The 22,416-nt window shown below is 32.3% G+C and overlaps 3 protein-coding genes and 2 long non-coding RNA genes across 7 annotated transcripts; 2 read left to right on the top strand and 3 right to left on the bottom strand.

Moving 5' to 3' along the window:
- Positions 432–2,479, bottom strand: LOC109362615 (HVA22-like protein a). Its single transcript, XM_019608537.1, has 6 exons — positions 2,283–2,479; positions 2,164–2,190; positions 1,890–2,012; positions 801–1,044; positions 610–724; positions 432–564 (listed from the first exon to the last, which is right to left on the bottom strand). Exons 1-5 carry the CDS (start codon positions 2,342–2,344, stop codon positions 671–673), a joined length of 510 nt encoding a protein of 169 aa, XP_019464082.1. The 5' UTR covers positions 2,345–2,479; the 3' UTR covers positions 432–564; positions 610–670.
- Positions 2,254–20,991, top strand: LOC109362616. The gene is made up of 3 exons (XR_002109425.1): positions 2,254–2,361; positions 6,488–6,496; positions 20,981–20,991. It is a non-coding gene; the product is annotated as an uncharacterized LOC109362616 (long non-coding RNA).
- On the bottom strand, positions 3,251–5,620 carry LOC109362614 (transcription factor bHLH47-like). Of its 3 annotated transcripts, none has more exons than XM_019608536.1 (5): positions 5,364–5,620; positions 5,100–5,192; positions 4,346–4,460; positions 4,050–4,181; positions 3,251–3,772 (listed from the first exon to the last, which is right to left on the bottom strand). In XM_019608536.1, exons 2-5 carry the CDS (start codon positions 5,144–5,146, stop codon positions 3,383–3,385), a joined length of 684 nt encoding a protein of 227 aa, XP_019464081.1. In that variant the 5' UTR covers positions 5,147–5,192; positions 5,364–5,620; the 3' UTR covers positions 3,251–3,382. The 3 variants fall into 3 exon arrangements, with proteins under 3 accessions (XP_019464081.1, XP_019464080.1, XP_019464079.1); XM_019608535.1 differs by having other exon boundaries at positions 4,050–4,177; positions 4,342–4,460; positions 5,364–5,619; XM_019608534.1 differs by having other exon boundaries at positions 4,050–4,177; positions 4,342–4,460; positions 5,100–5,199; positions 5,372–5,619.
- LOC109362613 (transcription factor TCP14-like) lies at positions 9,410–11,118 on the bottom strand. The gene is made up of 2 exons (XM_019608533.1): positions 11,097–11,118; positions 9,410–11,046 (listed from the first exon to the last, which is right to left on the bottom strand). Exon 2 carries the CDS (start codon positions 10,972–10,974, stop codon positions 9,748–9,750), a length of 1,227 nt encoding a protein of 408 aa, XP_019464078.1. The 5' UTR covers positions 10,975–11,046; positions 11,097–11,118; the 3' UTR covers positions 9,410–9,747.
- LOC109362617 lies at positions 11,092–11,495 on the top strand. The gene is made up of 2 exons (XR_002109426.1): positions 11,092–11,160; positions 11,322–11,495. It is a non-coding gene; the product is annotated as an uncharacterized LOC109362617 (long non-coding RNA).

The following is a 22,416-nucleotide window of genomic DNA, read 5'->3' as shown; positions in this document are numbered from 1 at the left end:
AGTTCCACAAATAATTATGAAATAGATATACTATTTTCCTTAATAGAATAAATTATTCTCAACTAGACGAAGTCCTCTTTAGTGGTGCTGCCTATAGCCTTTCTCCTCGTATGCTAAAGCAACATCTTAGTTTTGAGTTTTGACAAATTAAAAATGACATTTTTTATGCTATTATTACTCTTGCCAAAACCCATTTTGGAAAAAGACTAAAATGAGGTCAAAGCAAAGAATCATCTTATTTTAGGAAATAATCTTATTTTAGAATAGTAAATAGAATAAAAATATAATTCAATTCAAAATAATCAAAGAATTTCGTGGCATTAGGAAATTAAAATCAAATTTTAGGAAAAAAACAATAATAAATGGAAATAATCGCTAATTTTTCAAAATCTCACTCACAACTTTTGATTATAAGATGTTTAAACACAACATAAGCTTAATCCAAACACTTAAAAATCAAATAAAAGGTGAGTTTTTAAAGGGGGTATAATAAACAAAAAAGTATGTTTCTATATACCATGTGTCATGGGCATGATACAAAACATAGAAGAGTAATCTTACCCGTTTATTAAAATACAAAAACCTATGCATCCCTTGGAGAAAAAAGAGATCAGATGCTAAGATGTACATGCACTACTTTTATCCCCAAAAGACAGATACAGGATTGCATTCAATAGATTTCATCATACATTGTATGATAATCGCCACCGCGCGATTTATCAGCCTGCAAAGTGATGACACCATTAGTATACACAAGAAATCATATTATCACAATAACCAAGTTTCATAGATGTGAATACCCTGTGGATCAGATTCTCAAATGCTTGTGTTCCATTCTCGGCGATGTACTTCTCTGCAGCGGTTAGAATGTCATCTGGCTTAGCAAATGTGTCCATTTTCTTTGGAACATACCAGATGTTAATGGTCTGCGGATTGACCACGAAAGGCCTCACATAATGCTCATAAACATATGCAGCACCATTAAAGTAAGGAAGGACCAACCAGCAGGTTACAATCAGCTTTGCATATGGCCAGATCGGAATCCTAAAACATCGGTTGCAAAATTTAACCAAATGTTTAACTCTGGATATACACATCAGTATCACAACAGAAATTCATGCAAAGCTTGATATAATGCAGAAAATTGATGCCAGGAATACAACATTGAACTCTAGTACAGTGTAAAGTATGCTCGCATTGAAACCTTCTTATAAGACCTTCTACAAAACCTCTATCAGTTTAAGTATTTGGCTCCAAATGTTTAAGATTGTACATACATTCTATAAAATTACTGATCACGTGGAAAGAATAAGGTACTAACTCTGCAGCTCAAATAGTGAGAAAACCTAAGTAGAATTAAAGTTGCATCATATCAATTTCACAAGTGTCCTTGAAAGTTGAAAGCATAACCATATGCACATATACATACACATACATATACAACAGGCAAATGCAAATATAAGAAGAACTGTTACTCTGTATGTTAGAATAACAAACTCAATGTGATACTTAAGCTATGAGGCTCTCCCACCTAATAGACTAGTCTTTTAGGTTACTCTCTCTTCATGTGCTTAAGTCCTTACACAATACTAAAAAAGACTCAAATGCGAGACAGAATAGACGATGAATCTTCCGAAACAATTGGAAATAGGAACGACACTATTGACAACATAAGGAAAAAAAGAGGTCAAATATGAATTGTTTTGCTGGCCAGTTGTGGCTGTTATGGCAGTTAACGATTAAACAACGCTATCAATTATCAAAACACCAAGATCTCATGAAATAGGGGGTAATCTGTTGTCCCAAACTTGAAAGCCAAAATCTAAATTCAAAGTTTGTGAATGACAATTAGTGTTGGAAAGTGGATGAAAATAAAGAGGATTGTTTACCATTCAAGAATTTTGGAAAAAGTAAGTTCAAAGAGAGTGATGAAGGAATAGAGAACCCAATAAGTGAGCCATTGTTGATCATCCCTGGGAGACTTACTCTCAATTGCCCTAACTGATGCATATCTGTGCCAACAACAACAATAATAATCACATTCTACCAAATAACTACATTCTCAATCATACCATAGCTTTATCACATGACAAGTAAATAATAAATGCAATTGCATATAGTTAGAAATAAAGAGATTAAGATTGTGCTTTATGCTTAACTTACAGAGGATAAACAAGACTAATTACAGGCCTGCACCACAAACAATGTATAAATTAGTAATTTTTAGATAAAGGAAAAAGAAAAAAAAAAAAACCACATTGGTATAGGGAAAAACATTGTACCCAGCAAGAACATCGAAATTTTTGAGGAGGACGATGAGGAAATTTGAAGAGCCAGATCCCATGTTTTTTGAACTCTCAAGTTAGTGAAAGTAGGGTTTGTTGGATCAGTGAGTTAGTGAGAAGGGAAATGGGATGGGAAAGAGTGAAAGTAGACAAGTGTGATGTGCTAACTGGGAGGATGAATATCAGCTAAAGAGATAGAAGTGAAGTTACTGGTGCATTTTGCCCCTCCTCGGTCATTTTTTTGAATCATGATCCTATCCCGGAAACTTTCTGTCTTTGTATCCCAAATCAATCATATTCTACCAAATAATATAAAAATGTTATATTATATATATATATATAAGATAACTTTTCATTAGACTGATACACAATGTGACACAAATTGTGGACATATGATCCTATTCTATTTTTGTGTGCTTCCAACATTACAAATTTACAATAATAACTCAAACTGCTACTTAATGGGTTGGGTCACCAAACAAATATTTGTGGATTCACTCATATTAAGGACAAGGAGCCTTCACTGGAATAATAAATAAAAGGAAGAAAAATTGCATGTATTACTATTAAACAATAAGAGAGTTGCTTGTTCAGTGTCATATTCAGGTTCAATTGTATACTGTTTATTGAGAATTGATTTTTTCTACAAGAAATGAAAGCGGGTTTAAAAAAATAATAATGTATAGAGTATAGAGAGTAAGAAATGATCGATTGAAAAAGAAAAATTACATGTATTATTATCAATCAAGAGAGTTACTTGGTCAGTATCATATTCAGGTTAAATTTCTTTAGTATTTATTGAAAACTGATTTTTCTTAACTTGGAATGATAGCTGGATTGAAAGAAAAAAAATAGTTATGTCTAATGCCTGGCGAAGAAAGTCTCTGACAAGGAATAAAAATGGTTGACCACATTTTATACTGTATGTATCACTATAAGAAAAAAAAATGAAATAGTTATCAGACGAGTAAAATTATTTTAGATAATTAAATAGGCATAATTTACAGACGAAATCTGCATAGCAACAATTTTATTAAGAAAGGTACAACAAATTATACCAATTACTGAACTAAGACTCTATCTACAAATTAACATGTTTAACTTGAAGTAGGTTGCTCTCCAAGCAGCAGCTGCAATGGCCATGAATCTGCTGGTGTAGGATACCTTGCATGTGGTTTGCTAACAACAGATGCAGGCTTTGGTGCGAGCTCAGCAACATTAGGAGCTGAAAACACAGCTTGAAGATCAGGACGAAAGGGGACGACCAATACGGCAGGTCCTTGCGGCAAGGTAGGTTCTATGGATGGCAATTGGAGACTCTGGTGAGGATAATTTGTCTGTGCTTGCAGCTCAAGTTCCAAACTAGGAGGTGCATTCAGGTCAGGTTTAGACTGAGCCACCTTTGCTTGTATCTCACCATGAAGCTTCTCAATTTGAGCTTCTAGAACAGAACTCTCCTCCTTCAGCTCATTTTTCTCCATGTCCACCTGCCAAACGAAGACAATCCTATTGATTATAACCAAACATAAGAATGTGTTCATTACGTGACATCAAAATATCAGCTTCCAAAAAAAGATGAAATGCAAATCAGATAAAGCAACCGACTTCAAAGATTATACTTGCTGTTTGCTTAAACAGAAAGGGTTTCAAGTCACCCTAGCAAATTATAAAGATCCTTCACAAAATCACAACACATACCAGCATGTAGTGTCCTCAACCAGGTAAAATGAAGAAAAAGGAAGAAAACGAATGTCAACAACTTACATAATAAGATTCAGACAACAGAGAAACATTCTCCTTTTTGAGGGACTCAATCTGACAGACCAAATCCTTTATTAGTCTAGCAGCTTCACACAATATAGAAGCCTTTCCATTGTTCTGCTCGTTTAGGTCTGTCCCACCACCATCACCACAAAAAATATGAGATAAAGGAGAGAAAACAAGAGAAGAAAAAAAAGCACCTAAATCATATGGGTAAACATGTCAAAGGTGGAGCAAAATACAAGGTAAAAGTAAGTGCAATTCAAACATATACAAGATGGAGGCACGAGATTACAAAGTGCATTAGCAAGATCGAGAAAGCGTTCATTCAAATGCTCGCGCTTCATTTTCTCTCTTTCAGCCTTGTGAATTCTCTTGGGCACTTTCCCTTGGTTCTTTTTACAAGGAGAAGACCTGAAAGCACATCAAATTAACATAAAATTGAATCCACGTGATGAACCTGTTATACAACAAAGTATTCATGCAAGAGACACCTCTAGCATGTGGTACTAACTACTAAGGTACTATTATGACTACCACTTTGTATCAGTGGTTTTGCTAAATTTAAACTTTCCATAGCAAGTACGCTACTTCTAGATGATACAACGGGAACTTTAAATGTGCACAGAACAATGGAAAGTTTTACTTGCTACAGGCCAATACATCAAATGTTTTAAACTTCAATCCACGTCTTAAAGGTTTATCTCCAAAAGAAAATAAGAGATGAAAGTCTAATTGATTGTGAGTATTAACAAACACATTTTAGTAACAAAGGATCAGATAATATTAAGTAATAAAGTTACTACGAAGAAGGCTTTTCATTTGTCTTGCACCTGCTACAATTGCAATGAAGACATCATTAACTTAAATTAAAGGATGCCAGAAAAACATTTGAATCTAAGAATTAGAAAATAAATTCAAAATTGAAGAAACTGCAAGTGCCCATCAAATTCATTAGAAATAAGAACAGGGGATATTTCTATTTTCCGTATGAAACTACATATGCATCAGAATACTATTGTTTGTATGTGTTAAGGGATTAAAGTCTCTGACCTGTTTTTTGATTTTTCAACCATAGTAGCAGCACTCTCTGAACCCATGTTAACAAAACCAGCTTTTCCTGTATAGAATTCTTCCACCAACAAAAAATTTCCTGAAGTACAAATACAACAAGTTCCAATCTTTAATTTCCAGAATTCATAGAAACCAACCAGTGCATCCAGAAATTCGACAGATCAAGCGAAAAAACGACTGAATCACACAAAAAATTTAAAAGAGGTATATTATATCAGTAGAAAGAGCAAAAAGTGGTTTTGCTTATATACCTGGTGGCAGAGGATTGTGATGAAAGAGAATTGGAGTAATCAAGTGTGTTGTGAATCACGGTGTTGAATTATAATTTTGAAGCGAGAGATGAAAAAGATAAGCTTGTGGGGGTAAATTAGGGCATAGGAGAGAGAGAGAGAGAGAGAGAGAGAGAGAGAACGGGTTTCTTTGTTTCTGGCAACGAAGGGAGTGTGGTGGGAAGACACCTCTCACTCGAGGCGCGTGGTCACTTCGTGCTCTTTGTCTTTTCACGTTTTTGTTTTTCATTTTATTTTTATTTTGGTAATGGATAAGCATTAGATTTTAATTTCACCCTAAATTTCACTCAGCATGTAAGTCCTACAAATAATACTAATTGCTTTAGATGAACGCAAGGAGAATTGTTGTAATTTCGTCAAATATTACATGTGAGATTATCTTCATGGGTAAAAAACTAACACTAACCACTCTAATATTTTGTATAAGTAATGTTATTTGACCATCTCATATAAAAGATAATATGTAATGATATATTTATTTTTTATTTATCATAAATTTATATTTTTTTATCATAAAAAACACGAAGAAAAAAGAAGTATTTGTACATTCATCTTGAAGGTGCTGTGGCGATTTAAATACCAACGGTTCAACACAAAGGAGTGTGTCATCCACACTGATGCATTAGATAATAGTTTTCCGATTTTCCACAAGCATGTGGGAATCATCAATGAACAATGATAAGATGATCCTCACATTATTTATTTCATTAATTTACCATTCAGCTCAAGTTGTTATCTTTGTTTTTCATTGATATTAATTACCAAAACTTGTATTTTATAGGACGAGAATGACTATTAGCCCATGCTTGTCTCATCAAGTTACAAAATGTTGGATTTTAGGAGGAAGAGAATGACATACATATTATTAAGAGGAGTAGGGACATTGGAAATGTAAGTAGCTAGGAAGTAGTATAATATTGTTATTGGTGTTGTAGTACTAAAGAAACAGCACACTCTTCACTTGTATGTACAATTTAGAGTCCACATGCTACGTTACATGTGAAGGGTGTGACTCAAGGTGTTTTAGCAGATGCAACTTAATTTGCATTATTGTACCTCACAATGTTAGTGTAAGAGGTGAGAAGAGTAACTCTCAAATGTTGGATCCTATACGAAAATCATTTGAGTGTAAAGAGGCACATTGCTGGTGCATTAACAAGAAATTAAGGGATATTATGGGCCAAATATATAGAATCTGTTGTTGCCTCTTGCTATGCCCAAAATCAAGCCGACTTGTTTAGCTTCACAGAAGAAATTGGTGGCATAGATGGGTCTAATCATGCCATATATTTTTGGGATACAAGATTTCCATTGGGGGCCACTCCTGTTTGCTGTGTACTTGTGTAGTTTGTACTTTGTACAATAACATTTCGTATCAGTTTTAGATCCATGTGAACAGTGGCTACGACCCAATTTTCATCCACTTATCAAACAGATATAGAAATTTAAGAGTGAACTAATTATTATTTTTCATGTTTATCCTTATTTAATCTTTTCTTGATTCATGTAAATAGTGAAAAATTAATGCATGTTACAATAAAACACAATAAGTTTCATTTATATCGTTACATATTTTTAAGGGGTACTTTTTAACAAAGGAGATCAATAAGAATGAAATTATGTTACCAAACAAATGCAGTTAATAACTCTTAAATAAATAGTATTTGGATCACTAAAAATCTGTAATAATACATCATATAAAATGTATAGTACTGTATGATCATTGGCCATTGCATATGAAGCCTGAAACCCTTATATTTGCAGGCTTGTCTGATGCACTTAGCTACAGCAAACACCAAAGAATGACCTACAAGGAAGGACCCTTATCTAACAGTACAAGTTGTAACTGTAACTGCATGTCTATTCAGTGAAGGAAACAACAATATATCTTTAACCTTGTTTCTCTATACCAACACATGGTACAGCACTGTGCACACACATACATCATAAAAAGTGAGAAAACTCCACAGCAAAAGTCATTATATATATATAAGACAATCCTTATGCTTTATTTTTATTTGAAAACTTCATCTGAATTGTGAAGACATAAGATGTATAACATCATATTACTTCAGATACATGTATCTATATATATTAGTTCAATTTTCTAAGTGGTAATACTTGAAACGCGCCTAATTCATTTCTGGTTCATGATTTGCTTTACAGCTCTAGCTAGCAGCACATGGTGGGAACCATCTTCAGCGGTGTGTCCTTATCAGCTTCACCTTTAGTGAACATAATTGGAACCTTACCAAGGTTCCAATTAAGTAACATACATATCATATATATTAATCAGATAGTGGGCTTTTGATTATGATTTAAGAAGCACATGTATATATATTATCATAGCTGCTTTACACTAATGTTATTGACAAGATTTCATAAACAATATTAGCTTCAATTTCAATCATTTGCACAGAACAAAAAAATTTGTTGTGGAAGGAATATCCTAATCATTCTCTCCCCCTTCCTGACAAATTTTTAATTGCATCAAATCAAAATAGAGGTTCCTTATTATTTTAGTGAGTACAGGATATTATTAGATTCCAAAGCAGAATAATAAATAATCTTGAAAACACTATTATATTTTTATAGCTTATAAACTATTAACTGTCATTTTACCTAATAAATATTTTATTAACTAATCTTATACAATATTCTCGTTTCATTAATTTATCTGTAAGTTTTAAACTCACATACAATTTTCAATAACTTATATGATTTCTGTTAATTTAATTGTTTAAAAATAAAGACATGAATGAGGAGATATGCAATAATCACTAATTAAAAAAAAACAATGTATAATTTGTTAAAATTAACTGACCTATAATTTTTCACATCCCATTGTAATATGTTACAACTTACAAATATCATTTGAAAATAACAATTAGCAAGTATGACATATATATTATTAGTATGATGTAAAAGAAATGACTTTATAAGAATATATATTATTTTTCCATAAAAAGATATATACTAAGATATTTTTACATTATTCATATTTTATTTGTATTATTTTTATTTAAAAATTAACTATGATTAAAATTGAATGATAGATATAGACCAACTAAAAATTTACATTCTTTTATTTCACTCTGAGGTTCCACGTTTTCCCTTTATTTGCTTAGGAACCAAAAAACCAATCATTCAACACGACCATACAAGGATGGCCCATTCAAGAAGGAATGGTGGGGCATTATCATTTATCAAAGTAGGGTCACTACAGTCACTACGAATTTTTTTTTGTTTCTCGCGTATATTCTTATATTCGAGGTGGTTATGTCCGAGTCAAAAACATCTATAAATTTGTGGGACTAACACTTTCGATGAATATTTTTCCATCCACAAGACTCGAACTGAAGACTTTACTTAAAGAGAATCAAATATGTATTACTTAAATCAATGTCGGCAGTCGGTACTATGGATCTTTCTGTGATGCCAGCAACTGCTCCATTAAAAAAGGGTAAAAAATAAATTTAAAAAACGAAAAACGTTATGGAATGATCCATCTGTTTATCAATGACATCGTACATTGGTGTAGACAATAATAAACAAAAGGTAGGCCCCACCACTTGAGCTAACACCTGGAACCGATAAGTGTCTTGGCCCCACACACTCCTATTACTCTAATCTCTCTTGAAAATTCTTAATCATTGATGCAGTAAACCTCGAGATTCATGGCACAGATTTAATTTATAATAAAAAAGCAATGTAAATTTAATATATACCAGCATCGGTGCATAACATTTTTACATTACATTAGTGATACGGTAATAAGCACTGTTTCATCCCTTTTACTACCTTTTTTGGTCCAGAAAGAGAGAAAGAAAGCAAAATCTGATAAAACCAAATACCTGTTAGGTAGGAAGCTTAGCCAAGGACATCACTTATACGATAAGGATTTGTTGTCCCAAACCTTTTCCTAACTTCAGTGTCATCATCTTCCAAAGGGTACTATTTATGAAGGAAAAAAACAATGAATATAGAGGGAACGTACTGCACAAAGACTAATGATAAGATATCGTGTAGTGAAGTAACTCAAAGGATTTTTTTTACCAAAAGTAAAAATAAAACTCAAAAGCAAGCAGCCATATACTCAGGTTGTTGAACAGTGTCATCATCTTCCAAACCCTAAGAAACCTTCCTATCCTCTTCTATTGGATCCACCCAAATACGAATAATACAAAAAGAATTATTTTTGGAGATAAATAAATAAAACTCAATTTTCAAGATCAATCAAGCCACTTCACTTACGTGTGTTAAATAAAATAAACACATATCAAACTACTACACATGTAGGTAGGAAGAAGATTAAAAAAATTGAATCCATGATCCTTTTAAGAGTGATGACTTGTGGAATCATGGCGATCATCACTGCCACCGTGCTGAGATTGAGACCCACTTGCCTGAGACTCTGAAACGCCGGTCACCGGCCGATAAGGACTAACTCCTGCAAAGATACTCAAATGCCCTTCATTCATATTTATATTACCACTGCTACCACCACCAGATAAACCTACTTGTTGCTGTCCTGGCAACAAGGTCATCGGTGTAGGATAGTTCATAAAATGCAAGCCACTAGGAACAGTACCTCTATACAAAGCAGCACTGTTATTAACTTGTGGAAAAGTCCATATAGGGTCTCCATGACTCATAACCTGATTGTTTGAATTCGCGGCTGCTGCAGCCTGCGCCACCATCCATATATTCGCCGGAGTATGAGAGTGACTAGCTGGAATGGCACCTGCACTTGACTGAAGCAGGTAACCCCCCATTTGATGCTGCGTTGACGAAAGGTCTTGCTCAGTAGGTCTTCTTTTTCTTCCTAAACCTTCAACTGTGTTTGTATCAGACAAATCAAGCGTGGTTGAAGAAGATTGACCACCACCGCCAACACTGTCTCGAAGTTCTTGCTTTGCTTGCAACATGGCTAGGTTATTGGGTTGTTGGAAATTCAGTAGCGTTGACGTGTTGTTGTTATCGGATGATAATCCTATTCCGGGAAACAAGGTCCTGCGTTGTTGTTGAACTGAGAAGTTTGGGTTGAAGTACGAGGATCTTAGTTGTGACGGCACCGACATAGTGGACCCTGAGCTTCTGAGAGAGATGTTTAGTGATGTGAAGTTAGCGGGGATGGTTCCCGTTCCGGTAGCGGCGATGACGGATGGTTCCGCCTGCTGGAGGAGCCACTCGATGGTTTCGCCATCTGACTTGTGGCCGAGCTCGCGCGTGAGTTGGAATACACGCGCAGCGCAGAGAGCCGGCATTCGGATGCGGCGGCCGCGGCCGTCCACCTTCGTGTGGCGGTCCTTGGTGGAGGCTCTCTTTGGCAGTGGTTTCTTAGAGGGTTCTATGGAAGCGTTGGTGGGTGTAGTTGCATCAAGTTGGTTGGATCGGTTTGAATTGGAAGTTCTTGGTTCTGTTGGTGAGATTGCTAGGGTTGGGTATGGTGATGAGGTGGAACATGATGCTGCTTCTTGATCTTCCTTTTTCTCAAGGAGTTGGAATGGGAAGTTTTGACGGTGTTGTTGATAGTGGTGGTGGAGAGCATCATCTTCTTCCATGATCACATGGACAAAATATTATAGGGTTCAAGTATAGTTGTTCAGTGTGTATGTGTATGATTGTATGTGTGTGTGAGAGAAAGAAATAGATTGTTTGTTTTCATTAATGAGACAGCTAGTGTCATGAATGAGTTTAGTTTAATCTCTATGTGGTGGGTCTTTCTTATTACAGGAGAGATGAGTAATGTTGAATCTGGATCATCTCTCGAAAAACTCTATCTCATTCTATTTTTATCTAATTAAATTACATCTAGTAATATAATTCTTCATTTATAGTTTTTCTATTTTATTGAGTTATACATTTTAATTGATTTCGTATACTAATTAGACACAAATAGATACGGAAGATCTAGTTTTTTTACTTTCATTTCATTGTATAAGGGAATTGGAATTTGCCTTGAATTTTATGTGTCAGAGGGATGAGATGTGATAAGAGGGAGCTGGGAAAGCAAGAGCTTTTAAGCAACAAATATAATGAGTGGAAATTATATGGGTGAGCTTTAAAAAGCATTACTTTTTTCGGAAAAGAAATTGCTTTGTTGTTGTGTTTAGCTTTTTAATTATTAATGTGTTCATTCATGTTGATTTATTATTAGCTTTCTTTTGGTTTTTAATCCTTCTACTTATATGGAAAGCTTAAACCTGAAGTGGAAAAATCTGATATTTGTAGTTTCTATTTCATAGATATTTAGAAAAAAAAGTTATAAGTTCTTTTTATTAGTGCACATTTGTTATCCCACATTTATGTCACTTCTAAATTTTGAGTGAAATATATTTTTTTGATTAATTATAAGTCTATCTATATAAAGTAATACAAATTATGAGACAACTTCTTATCTCATGGACAGCCTCTTTGGTTCAGACTCCACGTGAGGTGCTCTTTTTTATGATTGAATTCATAAAGACAATGGTGGCCGAAGTGGGACCCGATCCCAAGTCAAAAAATTGAATGACCTGTAAAGAAAAGATTAGTAAGCGGGTCCCATCTCATTCAAGTAATCATTTCGTTCTGCACCTTTGCTGGGGAACTTTGGGATTTCTCAATAGGCCCTTTCCCTTTCCTCAACCCTTTGAATTTGGCCTAATTATATTAGAGCCTCTCACTTTTATTTCTCAATTTCATCATCCCAACTTCACATCCATCACATTAATAAAAAATGTGTTAATCTAGTAGTATAAGATTCTACTAAAATTTCAAGATGACTAAAATGTTAATGTTCGATTCCTGAGAATGATGGTTATTAGAAGGGACAGCCACACACCTCGAAAAGGATTAATTTTTTACATAAAAGATAATAGGATATCATTGGTAGTACAAATAAATCACATTAAACTCAAATTCACATCATTCACCTCCATTCATCATCTCAACTTCCTTAATGTGTATCAATTAATATCACTAATATAATAAATGATTGAGTTCATTATAATGGAGGAATGAATCAACGTCAAAATTTAATCAAGATGCATGCATATTATACCCATATAAGGGTACTAGCTCATGTAGGAAGAGTTGCATGGATTACTATCCAAAGTTAGGTTCATGCTAACACTTTAGGCATGTTTACTTGTCTATTACCAAATACATTAATAGGCATTTTTAGTTACATGCAGATTACATAATCATTCATCTATCAACCTCTTTCTCAATTTTAATTATAATATATCAAATCAAACGAATAGCATTTTCCAATTCATGAGAATCATTGCACCGATCATAAATACCATAATGCTTCAGATTTCAAGGGTTTTAAGGAAAATGACAAAAGTATACAGGTGAGAAATTTATAGTCACTCAAAATTATACTATTGTGGGTAATACTGTTGAGCACTAGGACCACAAAGTAGCACATGGAAATGGATCTAAATCCTTGTAAAGTTTCAGATAGAACAAGCAGTCACTATATCTATGTTGTTTATATGGGAGGTCCATTTCAGTATTTTCTATTCATTAGGACTCGTTTACTTGAAGTTGAGGTCCATTTCAATAAAGAAATGCATGAGTAACTTTTACTATTTTTTTGGTACGCTTAAATGTATCTCCTTACTACTAATCTCTTTTAGGTTCGCAGATATCACTCCAAAAAACTGAACTCTCACTTTTAGAGATCCGTTATGACCTTACACCAATTGATAAACGACTTCTTGGTTAACTTATACTAATTTAATGTAAAATTTTATAAGCTGTATTTTTTTTCTTTCTGAAATATTATAAGCATATAAAAAATTTACTCGACAAATTAGTGTGGGAGTGCTTGAGTGATACTTGAAAATGTGCTCTAACGCTCAAATAAGTATATGAAAGAGGTGTGAAAGGAGAAAGAATATAATGCAATAGTAAGAGAGAATTAAGATATATTTCTTATAAGGGTGCCGCTATTTATAACGAAAATGAACATGAAATATTCTTTAGTAGATGTTGTTCACATGACATACATCTTGTCTTGTCAGACTTGTCCCAAATAAGCATGGGTTGTTTTATCCATATTGAATGACTCTTGACCAATTTGTACTATGTGGATAATTGACTTATAATCTATCATAGACCTCATCGATGTATTATATGTATGTTAACGACATACTTTCTCTCAATTGTCTGGTTTACTAGCATAAACCCTAAACTATCTAGAATGAACATATCTTACTTAATTAGTACTTAGCTGTAACTTGGCAATTTAATTCTGCCATGACGTGACTTTTGATCCGGGATAGAATATGCTCCTTCAGTACTCCTTATTTGATGAGTAGCTGAAGTTTATCACAACCAACATCACTTCAAGGATACGACAAACAACTCCTTCCCCTAAACAAAATATGTCAATTTTTGTTTTTGGATTGCATGTAATCATCAAATAATGTCTTTGGATATAGCTGCAAAAGTAAACAAGCAAGATAATTCATTATCTTATATTCCACAATGCTTGACCTATAGTAATTATCGATTAAAATATGTTAATAATACTATAACAAACATGCTTATAATTAACCTTTTTCAAATTAGTAAAAGTCGATCTCCTTCTTTCCATTTTTATTTTTCTTTTATAAACTGAGAATTGAAATAAGTGCCCAACTTAATTCCTGATTTTTTAGGACACAATGCACAGAGCCCACGTGAGATTTCTCAGATTTTTACAACACATATGAAAAAGCCCTTGTAGCAAAATTACATGCCAAGAAAGGCAAATACTAACGTACCGACAAGTTGACAAAAATTTAAAACGCTCACTTCAATCCTTGATAACGACTCTCTAAACTCAACAATCAATTTTTACCCTCAAACTTATAACATCTTTTAATATAACACTTAGACTATTTTTTTATAACCGGAAATTTATAACTAAACCTGTACTATAAGTAATTCTTCAGTTGAAATTCTCCTAGCCCCCATATGTAACATATCTTAATCCTACATTAATATGCTATATGATATATTTACTTGAGTTTTTTTCCTTCTAAAATAGATATGTTTTCTTTAGTTTGGCACAAGAGAATACACGAAGACACACAATATATCATGTCAATGCGATTATCATATTTGAAAAGTGTAAAAATTCCATTTTTCATTTGTGTGCTATCCACCAAGGCATCGTGGACCAGATAGATATTAACTGTTGCTGCCTTTTCTGATACCACATGCCTTGCTACTTAAATTATGTATTGAAGAATACAGCTCACCAGATAATAATCCTCGTTAACGATGAAGATGACTCATTCGGTTATGGTAGTTAGGATTAGTTTTATTTTAAATAGTAGCTTGAGTTTCAAACAACTACCAATTTTCCTTTGTATAAATTCTTTGCACTTTGTCTTTGTGCATAATCCAATTCCAATAATGAAAGTTCAATATTTTCTTCTTTTTTTGCTCTTTCAATTTCCTTCTTTTCTTTCTTGCATGGTTGCTAAGAAACTAAGAATCTTCTGTCTCGAAAAGATTTTGTCCTCATGTATCAAGACAATTAAACTCCATAGAATAATGTACAAATATTAATTTTTGTTATTACAATTTTTTTGGTTAAATAAGATTTTCTGATTGGATGTAGACACCAAATGAGACATTAATAGAGACAGGTAATCCCATCCCAGCTCACCCCTTCAATATCTATATATACATACATATAAATATATTTCAATTTAGAGAATAAAATATCTCATCGTACCAGGAGATAATTTATCTCTCACTATTAGTAAAACTATGACATGTGTACTATTTATTTAATTTTATAAATTGTCATAATTTGATTGGCCAAATGAGATAATTTATCTCCTTACACCAGGAGTGACATTATTATTTATGTAATGTTTATATGTGGTGATAGTGGGATACTGTACTGTGTAATTTCCTAATTAATTGGACAAGCTATCCAGCAACTTAACCCAATCCAACAATATCAATCTCAAAGGCCCCACCCCTAGGACCCAGTCAATGCATGTCTGGTCCCATATCTGCTTACAATTACAATTGAAAACCCATAGGTATTACATTATAACCAAAATTACATATTTTAAATAAGAAGAATACTAAAATTGTTAAAAATGGTGATGAATTTGACACAATTAGAAAAGGTTAGGATCAAAGTTACAGTTAAGCGTTTTTAAAATGCTATTTTAACCTATAAAGATAGAATAGTATTTTTTGTTGTTGAAGGAAATAAAAATGGATATGGAGTGTAACTTAACTTTATATGATTGACAGTATTTTTTAAACCCTATTTTAACCTATAGTATAACTTGATATGATTGATAAGAAAAAATATTTAAGTTAAAAGTATAAAATTAAATTTTTTATCAATCATATTAAATGATACATAAAATAACAACTTTGTGCACAGAAAATGTTTACATCACTTTCTTTGTTCGCATTTTGCCTGCCGCTATTGGGCACTTTCATGAAAAGTAGAGCCCAGTGAATCCAATTGTTAAAGTGGTAAATCAGTGCCAGTCCCATATCCTACGTGTTAGATTCCGCCTTGCATGCACTTTCATGTAGAACATGTGTATATAAGAGAAGAAACATGATAACCCGTTCCAAAAAGTTCTTGTTTTCAGGTACCAGATCAATCACATTCATTCATATAATATAAAATACATATTTTATATTTTTATTATTTTTCTTTTTAATTAGGTGTCATTTGTTAATTGACTTAGTATATAAATGAAACACTAAAAATGGGACCAATAATCTCCATTATATAAGAGACACTCATAGATACTAATGATGATATATGTATTATCTGAAAGCCAACTATTAATAAGAAAATAAATTGTAGGTTGATTTTTTATACACATGCATGCATCATTTTCCCACCCTTAAATGATGTTGAAGAATTTGGTCTCAATTTTTTAGATCTGTATACCAATAAAGTTTAACACAATTCTTTCTGGACTATTATAAGTATGATATCTGACATTTGGTATAGGTAAAGTATATTTCTATAAATCATTTTTCACCCATAAATAATGTAGAGGAATTTGTTCCTAACTAATTATATTGGTATATCAACCATGTCTAGCCTCTAGGACAATTAGTTTGAATAGGTAAATTTTATTTGTGATCTTTACCATTCAAGGATTGAGCTGCAAATTTTTTTACTACTACCGGTAATAAATTATGAATATAATATCTATATATTGTAAGTGTAAGAATTTATATATAATTGTTATATTATTCATTTGTATTACTTTTCCTAAACAATCAATAATAATTAAATATAAATAATAAATAAAATTATAATATATAAAAATCTTATACTATCAATACATATATTTTTCGGTCATAAACTATTAATACAAGGGTTTTGTGCGAGGCACTATATATATAGAAGAGTCAAACAAGTTAAACCAGCTAATCCACGTATGCGCATCTTATCTCGAGGAATCTATAGTGGTCCAATGAAACAATGCCATATCCCAAGCACCTAATCAAAGTTATCCTCTTTAGTCTTTCGAACCCAATCCTAATCACCCACTTAGTTTAATTTGACTTGACCATCATCCGAGTCGAATATAGTCAGATTTCATTACGTTTAAGATGGATTTATGTTCAAAAATTAGACCTGATTAATATATAGAGTCAAGTAACAGAAAAACGTATCTTGATCTGATTTGTCTTATAGTCCCTCATTCATTATGTTTGAATGTATATCTATTCATTTATGTACACGGTAATGACATGTTTTTTTGTCAAAAGTATAATTGATTATATAATTTTATGCTTATATATACATGTTTAACAAATTATCTACATCTATATTATTTTATTTGTCAAATTATAACCAACAAAATGTTAGTCTAGTGGTGTAAGGTCTTACTAGATTTCTATAAAGACCAAAACGTTAAACGTTATAACGATATTTGTTAGAAGAAGCGATCACACAACCAAAAAATGATTAGTTCAATACCTATAAGGTGATAAGAAACCATTGTAATATACCAAAATATATGACAAACACATACATTTAATAGTAAGTAAAATGGAGAAAACTTTATCTAAAATAATTATACATTATATTTAATCGAGTCTAAGATCGACTTTGGATTTAAAGGCTGATCAGGTCGACATGTGGGATCATGCTAGCTTCACATATAGGATCATGTTTAGTTTTAAAACCATACCAAAATTTAGGGTTACATAAGAATTAACTGACCCATGCTCACTCCTAATTCATAGTATCCCAAACATAGGAAGAAATATTTTTACTAGGTAACATACTTTTATGCTACATATTACTTCTAATATATATTAATTTTAAGATAAAAATGTATTTGTAGTAAATGTATATTATTATCATTGACTTTCTTCAAAAAAATAATCCAAATGAATTGTAGGTGATACACTAATTACGTATAAATCTTTACACATAAATATTACAGTATATGTGATTTTTTTTGATTTCCCACAGGTATCCTCGTACTGGAGGCAATCCTGTCCGAGCCGGACACATCCACAGGTAAGTGAGGCTAACTCTCTCAACGGACATTTTTTCCATCCACAAGACTCGAACCCGGGTTCTTGCTTAAGGGGAATCAAGCATGTACCACTTGAACCAACCTTTCATGTAGAACATGTGTATATAAGAGAAGAAACATGATAACCCGTTCCAAAAAGTTCTTGTTTTCAGGTACCAGATCAATCACATTCATTCATATAATATAAAATACATATTTTATATTTTTATTATTTTTCTTTTTAATTAGGTGTCATTTGTTAATTGACTTAGTATATAAATGAAACACTAAAAATGGGACCAATAATCTCCATTATATAAGAGACACTCATAGATACTAATGATGATATATGTATTATCTGAAAGCCAACTATTAATAAGAAAATAAATTGTAGGTTGATTTTTTATACACATGCATGCATCATTTTCCCACCCTTAAATGATGTTGAAGAATTTGGTCTCAATTTTTTAGATCTGTATACCAATAAAGTTTAACACAATTCTTTCTGGACTATTATAAGTATGATATCTGACATTTGGTATAGGTAAAGTATATTTCTATAAATCATTTTTCACCCATAAATAATGTAGAGGAATTTGTTCCTAACTAATTATATTGGTATATCAACCATGTCTAGCCTCTAGGACAATTAGTTTGAATAGGTAAATTTTATTTGTGATCTTTACCATTCAAGGATTGAGCTGCAAATTTTTTTACTACTACCGGTAATAAATTATGAATATAATATCTATATATTGTAAGTGTAAGAATTTATATATAATTGTTATATTATTCATTTGTATTACTTTTCCTAAACAATCAATAATAATTAAATATAAATAATAAATAAAATTATAATATATAAAAATCTTATACTATCAATACATATATTTTTCGGTCATAAACTATTAATACAAGGGTTTTGTGCGAGGCACTATATATATAGAAGAGTCAAACAAGTTAAACCAGCTAATCCACGTATGCGCATCTTATCTCGAGGAATCTATAGTGGTCCAATGAAACAATGCCATATCCCAAGCACCTAATCAAAGTTATCCTCTTTAGTCTTTCGAACCCAATCCTAATCACCCACTTAGTTTAATTTGACTTGACCATCATCCGAGTCGAATATAGTCAGATTTCATTACGTTTAAGATGGATTTATGTTCAAAAATTAGACCTGATTAATATATAGAGTCAAGTAACAGAAAAACGTATCTTGATCTGATTTGTCTTATAGTCCCTCATTCATTATGTTTGAATGTATATCTATTCATTTATGTACACGGTAATGACATGTTTTTTTGTCAAAAGTATAATTGATTATATAATTTTATGCTTATATATACATGTTTAACAAATTATCTACATCTATATTATTTTATTTGTCAAATTATAACCAACAAAATGTTAGTCTAGTGGTGTAAGGTCTTACTAGATTTCTATAAAGACCAAAACGTTAAACGTTATAACGATATTTGTTAGAAGAAGCGATCACACAACCAAAAAATGATTAGTTCAATACCTATAAGGTGATAAGAAACCATTGTAATATACCAAAATATATGACAAACACATACATTTAATAGTAAGTAAAATGGAGAAAACTTTATCTAAAATAATTATACATTATATTTAATCGAGTCTAAGATCGACTTTGGATTTAAAGGCTGATCAGGTCGACATGTGGGATCATGCTAGCTTCACATATAGGATCATGTTTAGTTTTAAAACCATACCAAAATTTAGGGTTACATAAGAATTAACTGACCCATGCTCACTCCTAATTCATAGTATCCCAAACATAGGAAGAAATATTTTTACTAGGTAACATACTTTTATGCTACATATTACTTCTAATATATATTAATTTTAAGATAAAAATGTATTTGTAGTAAATGTATATTATTATCATTGACTTTCTTCAAAAAAATAATCCAAATGAATTGTAGGTGATACACTAATTACGTATAAATCTTTACACATAAATATTACAGTATATGTGATTTTTTTTGATTTCCCACAGGTATCCTCGTACTGGAGGCAATCCTGTCCGAGCCGGACACATCCACAGGTAAGTGAGGCTAACTCTCTCAACGGACATTTTTTCCATCCACAAGACTCGAACCCGGGTTCTTGCTTAAGGGGAATCAAGCATGTACCACTTGAACCAACACCCGTTGATACAGTATATGTGATTGATTGAATTAGAATTTATTTTAAAATTTAATTAAATTCATATGCAATAGAATTCAAGATACAATTCAAACTACACATTAAATACTAATGTGAAAAGCAAAGTTGCATATTATAGGGAAAAAAGCTGGATGAAATGGATGTTTTTATCACCAATAGGAATCAAAGGAACACCCCTTGTCCAGTTTGGTAAGAATGATTGGGAATTAGGAATGGAGATCATTTTTCTTAAACAGTGTCACATTTTATGTCACAAGTCAATCAGAGTACTCTATTTTATTATTATTTATTTTTAATAATTTTCATTTATCCAAATGTTAATATGTAATTGGCTTGAGATAGAGAATGTGACACCGTCGGAGACAAGTGATCCCCTTCCATAATCATATACCGTTTTTAGTTTTTACATCAAGCTGGTCAAACTCGACCAAACCCGCTTGACCCATGCAGCAACACCTTGTCAGATTTAGGAGCCAACAGCGATGAGATATCCAAAAACAAAAACATGGGAACATATTAGTCCCATTTCCATATCCACAAAGGAAAAAATCCCCTCTACATTCTTGATATTTGTTGGGATAATGATAACCTCAAGATATTTTACATTGGAGATTTTTGTTATCATACAATCCATTGAGATGTGCCTGACAAGGATCTTTTTCAATTATTATGTACTTTTCTCGTAATGAGTTTCTTTCAATTTAAAATAAAAAATATGATAGTGAAATTATTATAAGAAAATCTTATTACTCTTTTTGTTTACGCAATCAAAGACTTTTTTGTGTGAAATAGTTTAGAAATAATTGAAACAGTGGTATTGTATTTAAGGAAATTAAACAAATATTATTTGATTAAGTGATTATAGGTTTTGTGAAATAGGAAGTGCAACACTATCCTTCCATTTAGAAAAAAAGATTCATGAAAATGTATGCTTTATACGTGCCACTTTTTCAGTGCTGGAAAATAGGATTTGATTTTCCGCAGCTATACACTTTACTTTATTCATAAAAAAGATGAATTACGAATTGACTTTTCTCTGTTCATGTTCCAACTTCCAAGCATAGTCTATTTTTTAACAAGTAAAATATCATGTTTGTTTTAGAATTGTGATGACTTTAAATGGCATGCCATGTCGCGTGCAATGGAATTCAATGACACGTCCTTGCCCTGCAAGCTTCAATTCTGTTTGTGATATCTGATAAAAGCTGTCTCAACACTTCTAAGAATCTCAATTCTCAAGCACACAATTACAATAATGCTTGAGATCTATCATTGATCCATGCATGCGTATCAGTTTAGTTGGAAAACTCCAACATATGCTAGAAACCCTGTTGGTTGAATATTTACCGCAACAATATCTTGGACCCAACAATATTGTTGTGTGGGCCAATAACCCAACCGCTTGGAAATCTAATATAATAATTAGCAGCTTGGGAACATGATGTTGATATCAAGTTTAACGTCTTGTATCTTTTTCACTTGTTCACACATCATGGTCTAGCATGTCATCCTCTGCATGAAACACGTGGGTCTCCTGTGCTCCGAATCCAATCCACTAAACCGGGAGCACATTTGTTGTCCTATATATATATATCATAAACTATGAATGGTTAAAAAAATACTTAAAAACTAAATTTTAACTTAAATATATATTTTTCAACCAATCACAAAATCATAACATATGGATTAACATTAAGTGTGAGACTGCTGAGGCATTACTTGAATTAGAATCTAACACAGTAAAAAACTTAATCCTAAAGTACGGACCAATAAAAAAGATTACAAATATTTTTAAACTGATGTAACATCAACAAATATCTGTGCCCTCAAGTTAAGAACTGAAAGGTTATTGCCAAAACCTGTCATAAGATATCTAGCTCAGCCATCCCAAGGTTTGGCCCACTCATGTCATCTAGTTTAACTTGAGTCTTTTGCAGCTGTAATTGGCTAATAATGGAGAGAACAACCAAGAGAATCAAAAGGTAACATAAAAGGTAACATTTGAACGTTTAACAATGAATGCCACCAATTCTGTCACCTATGAACAATAGAAACAGGCCAGATAAAGCTCAATATAATTGACTTAAATAAGCATGATTTTAAATTCAGCCGCAGTGCACAAAAGAAGCAAAAAGATTAATAAAGAAATGTCATATTTATAGGTATAAACAATATATTTTATTTTATTTTATTTTCATTTTTGTATGTATGCTTAGTATCATATCTAATTTATTCTCCACCAAAAATAGATTACCAATATCACCAGCAAACAAAAAAGATGATGTCCCAGTCAAAAGCCAC

The sequence above is a fragment of the Lupinus angustifolius genome, chromosome LG12, assembly GCF_001865875.1.
Source record: "Lupinus angustifolius cultivar Tanjil chromosome LG12, LupAngTanjil_v1.0, whole genome shotgun sequence".
NCBI lineage: Eukaryota > Viridiplantae > Streptophyta > Magnoliopsida > Fabales > Fabaceae > Lupinus > Lupinus angustifolius.
The sequence above is the reverse complement of the archived record's forward strand: the minus strand, read 5'-3'. Positions and strand labels throughout refer to the sequence as shown.

Coding starts and splice junctions, on each gene's coding strand:
- LOC109362615 (XM_019608537.1), bottom strand. CDS start 2,344: ATGGGATCTGGCTCTTCAAATTTCCTCATCGTCCTCCTCAAAAATTTC. Junction 2,191..2,282: donor AATTTCGATGTTCTTGCTGG/GTACAATGTTTT, acceptor TTTGTGGTGCAG/GCCTGTAATTAGTCTTGTTT. Junction 1,045..1,889: donor TTTTCCAAAATTCTTGAATG/GTAAACAATCCT, acceptor CCGATGTTTTAG/GATTCCGATCTGGCCATATG.
- LOC109362614 (XM_019608536.1), bottom strand. CDS start 5,146: ATGGGTTCAGAGAGTGCTGCTACTATGGTTGAAAAATCAAAAAACAG. Junction 4,182..4,345: donor TTCTCGATCTTGCTAATGCA/CTTTGTAATCTC, acceptor GATGGTGGTGGG/ACAGACCTAAACGAGCAGAA. Junction 3,773..4,049: donor TGTTGTCTGAATCTTATTAT/GTAAGTTGTTGA, acceptor TTCGTTTGGCAG/GTGGACATGGAGAAAAATGA.
- LOC109362613 (XM_019608533.1), bottom strand. CDS start 10,974: ATGGAAGAAGATGATGCTCTCCACCACCACTATCAACAACACCGTCAA.